At 44.4% G+C, this 8,469-nt stretch overlaps 1 protein-coding gene across 1 annotated transcript in view; it reads right to left on the reverse strand.

The window, feature by feature from the left end:
• Positions 1-8,240, reverse strand: part of BPIFC (BPI fold containing family C) — a 30,050-nt gene extending 21,810 nt beyond the window's left edge. The window contains exons 1-3 of the mRNA XM_008144708.3: positions 8,117-8,240; positions 4,605-4,725; positions 739-867 (exon numbers count right to left, since the gene is read on the reverse strand). Coding sequence (XP_008142930.2) covers positions 739-867; positions 4,605-4,725; positions 8,117-8,240 — 374 coding nt within the window. The remainder of the gene's footprint in view (positions 1-738; positions 868-4,604; positions 4,726-8,116) is intronic.
• Between the last annotated feature and the right edge of the window lie 229 nt (positions 8,241-8,469).

The following is an 8,469-nucleotide window of genomic DNA, read 5'->3' on the forward strand; positions in this document are numbered from 1 at the left end:
ACAAGAATAACAAGAATAAATACATGAATCCATGCTACTTATAGGAGGATATGTCATTTCTCCCCAGTCCATAAGAGCTCTTGGAGTTCTTGAGATGGGAATAAATGGTAAACAGTAGGCACTCAATAAGTGCTTGTTAAATGACCAAGTGGGTGAATGAATGTGTTATTCTGGGGCACCAACCAAGGCAGACCTAAACATTATACCTAGGATAGCGACTTGCACTAGTAGGTGGTCTGTAAGCATACCTTGAATTTGATCCCTTCTTTCTAAGGAGGGTGCCAAGGCCTTTTGTTAGGGGCGAGCTGGGCTCAAGCTGACTTTCATCCTCCGACCTCCTTGTGACAGGAAGGCTCCAACCTCCCTGTGAGGTAGGAAGGCCCCACAGATGGCAAAGTGAGTTCAATGACTGGCTAAGATCATACAGTGACCACCAATGAGGCATCTCAAATGTTGAGCACACGTCCGTTGCTCCGATAGTCTTCTAGCTCTTAGGAAATCATAAAGGACCTTTAGACCAGTTACTCTGTCTTTCTGGTCAAGATGATTTTCAGCCCTTCCCTCTCATCCCCAGCAGAGATATTCTGGTTTAATTCTATCCTGAAAAATGCTCTTGAAAAGGAGTGTTAATGGCTGAGGAAAGAAGCCTAACGTCAAAAACATTAGCAAATGCCTACACTTTGGATTTCTGCTCCATTTCCCCCCAGAACAGCAGCAGGCTTTTTAGGGGATACTCACAAAAGTGGCGACTTGACTTCCCAGTTTGTGCTGATGTTGGCCGTGCCGTGGTTGGTCAGTGCCTTGATTCCCACCCCCGGCACAAAGGCTAATGACGTGTTGGGAAATGAAAAGGCATTGATTTTTATGCTGTAAAACAAGAAACAGGGGAGTTAGTGCCACGCATTGCTAAGTAAGGCAAAACCGGAAATGCAGTTGTAGAAATCGTGACTGTGAACGCCCACGGAGCAAGGAACCCCGGGTCTGCAGCGGTGCCCCTGGGCACTGCCTTCTAATTCCCCTCAAACTCTGGGCAGGAAGCTCTATGCCACAGGGAGAGGGGAAACGAGCAAGTTTGGAAGAAAATTTGCAAATAATCAATCTACTTTTTTAACTTCTTTAAAGACAAAAAGAGGTACCTTGCCATCATATCTTTTCCTTCAGCTAAATAGGGGACATTAGTGTTTTGGTTGGGACAACTAATCTTTTGTAGAGAACTGTTATAGACATTGCAGGATATTTGGCATATGTGCCAACCTAAATGACAGTAGTGCCCCTCCCCCAAATCCATTGGGACAATCAAAAGGGTGTCTCCTCCTCTTCCCACATGCCCTCTATGTGGACACTGTCTTCCCTAGTTGAGAAACTTATTTTATAGAGTTTACTTCCCCTAAGATTCTCTGATCTGTCCAACAGGCAACTAGGAGGCAGTGGGTTGCATGTAATCTACCTGGGTAGATGGCCACGTGCATTATGATAGGTTATTGTTATGAACATCGACTGAGAGTGATTACTCCCTGCCAGGCACTGTGGTGAGCACTTCACGTGTATAAGCTCATTTTAACCCTCACACTAATCCTACGAGGCTGTTGCTGTTTTTGCAAACTGCAATTCAGAGATGAGAAGACAAGAAACTTGGCTGAAGTCATACATAAGTGGTAGAACCAGATCTGGAAACCTCCTCCGTCTGTCTTCAGACTGTGTTGTTACCCACTAGGCTATGCCACTTCATTATTGTGCAAAGGGCACTCGACTTGGAGACAAGTTTTGTGCTGGCGGTGCAGCCTTGGATACGACACGTCACCTTTTTCAGTTAATCACTCAGAGGAAGTGTTACAGGCAGGTACGGAGACAAAATGAGGCCACCTGTGCATCATTGTTGCATAGGAGGAAGGATTGTTGTGAGCTAAGATCAGGAAAATTGCAAGACATAAGTGTGATAGCTGATAAGAAATGGTTATTTTGCTGTCTCATCTACTTTGCATCCTTTCCTACTTATTATCCGTGACACAGCCTGAGACCCACTGTGGGAAGAGGAAATCTTGGAAATGTTTTTCTTTTGATACTATGGGTCTTACCCAGTCTTTTAACGACTGTAGAGTATTCCAGGCTGTGGATGTATCATTAAAACAACAATAATTCCTTTGTGGACTTGTATGCATGCATATGGGCCTAACCAATGGACACAGACAACAGGGGGGTGAGGGCATGAGTGGAGGGATGGGGGGGTAATGGGGGAAGAAGGACACATATGTAACACCTTAATCAATAAAGAAATTAAAAAAACAAACACACACACAAAACAAACAAACAAACAAACAATAATTCCTTTGTTGGTGTCCACCAACAAGGGTGCTTCCAGTGTTTCTGTATTGTAAACAAAACCACCCTGAAAATCCTCAGACATGCAGTTTATGTACATGTTTCTCTATGGAGGCTGTCAAGAAGCAGAATTGTTGGGTCAAAGGGCATGCCTAAAAATAGGCCGCTGGCCCTAGCCAGTTTGGCTCAGTGGATAGAGCGTCAGCCTGCGGACCAAAGGGTCCTGGGTTCGATTCCGGTCAAGGGCACATATCTCAGTTGCAGGCTTCTCTCCAGCCTGGGCCCTGGTCAGGGCTCGTGCAGGAGGCAACCAATCGATGTGTTTCTCTCACATCGATGATTCTCTCTCTTTCCCTCTCTCTTCCACTCTTTCTAAAAATCAATGGAAAAATATCCTTGGGTGAGGATGAACAACAACAACAAAAAGGTCCCTGTAAATCTGTCTAATAAAAATATGATGCGAGCCATATATGTAATTTAAAATATTCCAGTAATCACATTAAAAAAAGAGAAAAGAAATGAGAGTAATTTTATCATTTTTAACTTCACCCAACACATCTAAAATATCATTTCAATGTGTAACCAATATAAAAATTATTATTGCAATATATTTTCCTTTTTCCAAAATAAGTCTTCAAAATGTAGTACATATTTTATACTCATGACACACCTCAATTTAAACACTGAATTTTCATCAGAAATACTGACCTGTATTTAGATGGCATAAAATTTTCAATTGAAAAAGTAAACTTACAACTTGTCCTAAGCATACTTAAAAGTTTTCCAATAACTGAATTGAGTATCAGTTTTTAAATTAAAATTAAATAAACTTGGAATTAAGTCATATTTCAATTGCTCAACAGCACATGTGGCTAGTGGCTACTTGTTTGGACAGCATGGGTCTAAAATTCCTGTACCAGCTTATCTACTCCCACCAGCAGTTCACGAGAATTCCGGTTTCTCCTCATTTTCATGTACCCTTGCTATTATATGATTCACCCTGGATTTTTCTGCTGTGGCATTCCCATCATTGTACTTAAATAATTAATCTTTTAAAAAATATCTTACAATTTTTCAATCACATTTCAATAAAGCTAAAAAATATATGGAATTCCCCCCAAATTACTTAAATAATTGATCTTTAAAAATTTTTTAAAATATATATTTTTATTGATTTCCGAGAGGAACCGAGAGGGAGAGATAAACAGAAACATCAATGATGAGAGAGAATCATTGATCAGCTCCCTCCTGCACGCCCTCTTCTGGGGATCGAGCCCACAACCTGGGCACGTGCCCTTGACCAGAATCGAACCCATGACCCTTCAGTCTGCAGGCTGACATTTTATCTAAAGAGCCAAACCGGTTAGGGCAATAATTAATCTTATAAATATATATTTAATGTCCATCTCTCTCACTGGACATCAAGGGCAGAGGACTTATCCGTGTCATTCACTACAGTATCTCCTATGCCTAGAATAAAGCCTTGGTACATAGTAGATGCTCCATAAACACTTGTTGAATGGCTGACATTATCACAGAGTAGAGCATCTGCCAGGAACTTTCCCTAGAACAACCCCCCTGTTCCTTCACAAAAACTCTTGGTTTTATAGAATGTCATCCTTCATAGCAGGGAAATTACTACTCTAAAGGGTTAGGGTAGCAGGGAATTATCACTGGATTGACAAAGCATTGTGGGCGGGACTGCTTTGCATGAGGCCAGTGGAAGAAACTGGTGTTGCTCCAGAGGAGGAAAGGCCAAGAGAGCAAGAGGGCAGAAGGCCATGTGCCCCGTGACCTCTGAAATCGTGACTAACCTTTACGAAAATAAGAGAACATTTGATGAGAGTAGTTTATTCTTGAGACTGTGGTTGAATTCTGCTTCTAGGTTTATGGGGGTGAAGGTAGCAATGGAATGAGTAAGAATTTCCTTTAGAATTCGAGGGACAAGGTGGCTACAGCTGACAACTGTGTAGAATTAGAGTTCTCATTTTAGGAGAGAGACAAGGACATAAGGACACTCAGACGCTGAGCAGATTCGCCAGGTGCACACAACTAGTATGCAGCGGAGACATGACCTGGACCCAGGTGTTCTGACCCAAATGCCACACTTTTTGTCAACTTCATGACCCTTTTTTTCTTTGGTCATTTTCTAATAAGCCTCTCACCAAAAGTTGGTTAACTTCTACTCTGCAGGGCCTGGTGTTACAGCAGAACAGGTAGTGGTATATCCACAACCCTGAGAGTTTAAAGATGAATTTCACTGCTAACATTGCTCTTTTACTTACTTTGAGAAATTGTAGTTCACATAATCAACCTTCAGAAATTCAAGAGATTCAGAACCTTTTAAATCTGGAAGGTTTCTTTCCTTGGCCATTTGCTCAATCATCTCCATCCCAGCTTGAACGCCTGTGAAAGAACCAAAGAAAGTGAAATTTATTGAATAAGGCATTCTCCTAGGTACTTACAAAACAGCAGTCTTACAAGATGAATATTATTATCCCTGCTTTACATATGAAACATTGATTCTCAGAAAGGCTAATAAAATTGCTCAAAACCCCAGAGCTAATAGCATGAGAGATTTTCATTATTTGGCCAGGGCCAAAGAATGTTATCACAGGACAGTATGATAGGAAAAGTATAAAATATTATCATTATCCACATTTTACCAATGATGAAACTGAACCTCAAATAGGTTAATCCTTGCCTAGGTCACCCAGCAAAGAATTGGGGGACCCAATAGTCAAATCTGGGCAATATGGCTCCAGAATCTATGCCTTATTATAGCCAGTTCCAGAAAATCATTCCCTGCAGCCCTAGATTCTTTAAGCTCAGGAATTTTTGGCCTGAAGTCCATGGGCCTTTGGGAACTTTTGGACCTCTTGAAATTCTAATAAAAGACTGTGATAGGTTGTGCATGTGCCTACAAGGGTGGGCAAAGGTAGGTTTATAGTGTTTCATATGGAAAATAATTAATAAATAATAATCCTATATAATAAAAGCCTAATATGCTAAGTGTCTGGTCATCCGGTCATCTGTTCAACCAATCAAAGTGCAATATGCTAATGATATGCTAAGGCCGCTCAACCACTCGCTATGATGTGCACTGACCACCAGGGGGGCAGACACTCTGACCGGTAGGTTAGCTTGCTGCTGGGGTCCAACTGATCGGGACTGAGCAAGACAGGCCCAATACAACCTGGAGCCCTTCCGTGGTCCCTCCCTGGCTGGCCAACCTCCCGTGTCCCCAATCTTGCACCAGTGGGGTCCCTCAGCCTGGCCTGTGCACTCTTGCAATCTGGGAACCCTCGGGGGATGTTGGAGAGCCAGTTTCAGCCCGATCCTGCTCAACGCAGGAGCTGACCCCTGGTGGTCAGTGCACTCCCACAGGGTGAGTGCTGCTCAGCCAGAAGCTGGGCTCATGGCTGGTGAGCGCAGTAGTGGTGGTGGGAGCCTCTCCCACCTCCATGGCAGTTGGACATCCCCCGAGGGCTCCCAGACTGTGAGAGGGTGCAGACTGGGCTGAGGGACTCCACAAATTTTGTGCACCAGGCCTCTAGTCTATAATAATAAAAGTGTAATATGCAAATTGACCGAATGACCAAACAGCAGAACAACCGTCCAGACTACCACACTATGACATGCACTGGTGCCAGGCCAGCCAAGGTGGGTGTGATGCAATTGGTTGGGGGGCCCCGCCATTGCCCCACGATCACCCCGCAGAGGGAGGCCTAGGTCACCCTCTGCAGGGTGATCGCGGAGCCCCGGCTTGGTTGGTGGGGCCTCCCTCTGCTGGGCGATCAATCGCGGAGCCCTGCAATTGATCGCTCCAAAGAGGGAGGCCCAAGCCACCCCTCTGGCATTGCTGCGGCGAGTGGGTGGGGCCTCCCTCTTCAGGGTGATCTGCCACCCTCCCCCCCCCCCTGTGATTGATCGCCCCACAGACGGAGGCCCAGGCCACTGGCCAGCGACACTGTGGCAGGTGTGTGGGGCCAGCCGGTGATCACCCCGCAGAGGGAGGCCCAGACCAGCCAAGCGATTGCACCCCACACCTGTTGCCCGCAGAGGGAGGTGACTGGTGGTGGTGGGAGTAGGGGGGTGGGTAGAGCCGCACAGATGGCAAGCAATGACAGCAGTGGGGGACAGGGGCGGGGCCTGCTGCTGGCAGCCAGGGAAAGGAAAGCCCTGATAGGCCCTGATTGCTGGCCAGGCCTAGGGACCCTACCTGAGGGGTCCTGGATTGTGAGAGGGAGCAGGCTGGGCTGAGGGACACCTCCCCCCCGTGCACAAATTTCATGCACTGGGCCTCTAGTATAAGAATAAACTGGCCCAGCTGGTGTGGCTCATGGTTGAACCTCTACCTATGAACTAGGAGGTCACAGTTCGATTCCTGGTCAGGGCACATGCCTGGGTTATGGGCTTGATCCCTAGTAGGGAGCATGTAGGAGGCAGCTGATTGATGATGTTCTGTCATCATTGATGTTTCTATTCTCTCTCCCCATCTCCCTTCCTCTCTGAAATCAACAAAAATATCTTTTAAAAACAATAAACTGTGTTTCACATACTCACAACTATAAACCTACTTTTACCCCACCCTATATGAATCTCATTTTTCAGGGGAGAGGGTCCACATTTTCATCAAATTCTCAAATCCCAGGACTCCAGAAAGGTTGGAAACCACTGCTTTTTATTTGGGAACAGACCTGTCTTAATATGGTAGCACCACAGAACACACTCCTCTGAGTTCAGGGAGAAAAAGAGGTTGCTTCCCATTAAAGAGCTTGAGAAAAGTAACTTACACAGTAATGAAGAGTGATCTTTTCATCTTAACCTTGCCAAGGAGGAAGCTTTGCCTTTATTCCTTACTTTGCAGCTTCAGCTCCTTTCCACTTATTCTATCCTTGTTGGACATGAAATAGGAAAGAGTTTGTCCTCTACAATACTGTGAATAATATTGCAATACAGGGATGTAAAGATTGTGCGTAAGGATGGAAAGATGGAACAAAAGGCACTATCAGAGAGCTTTGGCGGAATCCCAACACTGCCACTTACCAGCCTGTGTGCCTCTGCAAGTTATAAAATCTGTTTATCCAGAACTTTCTTCATCTGTAACATGGGACATTAGTGCATATCAACCTTCATCTAGCTAATCTTAGGCCAACATTTACAGGTGAGAATAGGCCCATAGACGTTGATTTTGCAGTTCCTTTCTTCTACATAATCTGTCTTTATCCTAATTTAGCTCTAAGAAAATCTCAGTCCAACACTTTCCTCTGCTTGTTCTTAATCTTTCAGACTCCTTTGTGCCTCTAATAAACGTACAGAGCCTCCCTCAAGAAAAATGCATGATCATCATCCCCATTAAATTTTACACACACAATTTTAGAAAACTGTTTCTTTTGGAATCAAACCATTTCTGAAACTGTAAGTTATTACTTTTACTACAAATCTCATCCTATCCTATAATGAATTCTCTGAGATGTTCATTGTGTGTGTGTGTGTGTGTGTGTGTGTGTGTGTGTGTATGTATGTATGTGTGTGTGTGTGAGAGAGAGAGAGAGAGAGAGAGAGAGAAGTGGGAATCTGTGGCAGTGTTTGTATATGCCAACTGTTAAGGTCATTATTTTTCAGGCAACACTTTCTTCCCAGCTATCTTAGCAGCTTCTGCATAAGGGACTAGATCATCTCACAGCAAAGGTTGTCTCAGTTATGATACAGTTCTCTCTATGAGCTTCTGGTTTTGGGTCACAGACTCTACCTAGGGGTGCTGCAGCCTGGCTTCTGAAAGCATCCAACTCACCATAGTCCAGAGCCCGCTGAGTAGCCCTTGCCTTGATTCCAGGGTGTGTGATCCAAGCAGATGAGATGTAGACATTCCACAGGAGGAAACATCCCCAAAGGACTTGGACCATCTTTGTACACATCTGCAATTAACCAACATTTATGGCTCCATTATTATTCTTGACTTTCCACCCAGCATTTCTAGGCTTTCTCATTTTCATTGTTCACTTCCAGGACTACTGCACATCTATCCATCCAGTAATCATTTGTTAAACACACCAGAACATATTCTAGATGCTGAGGGTGTACAGATGATCCATGTGCGTGGCCCCTGACCTCTGCTTCCCATAGACTAGCAGTGAGTCACATACA

Source organism: Eptesicus fuscus, chromosome 7 (assembly GCF_027574615.1).
Source record: "Eptesicus fuscus isolate TK198812 chromosome 7, DD_ASM_mEF_20220401, whole genome shotgun sequence".
NCBI classification, from domain to species: domain Eukaryota; kingdom Metazoa; phylum Chordata; class Mammalia; order Chiroptera; family Vespertilionidae; genus Eptesicus; species Eptesicus fuscus.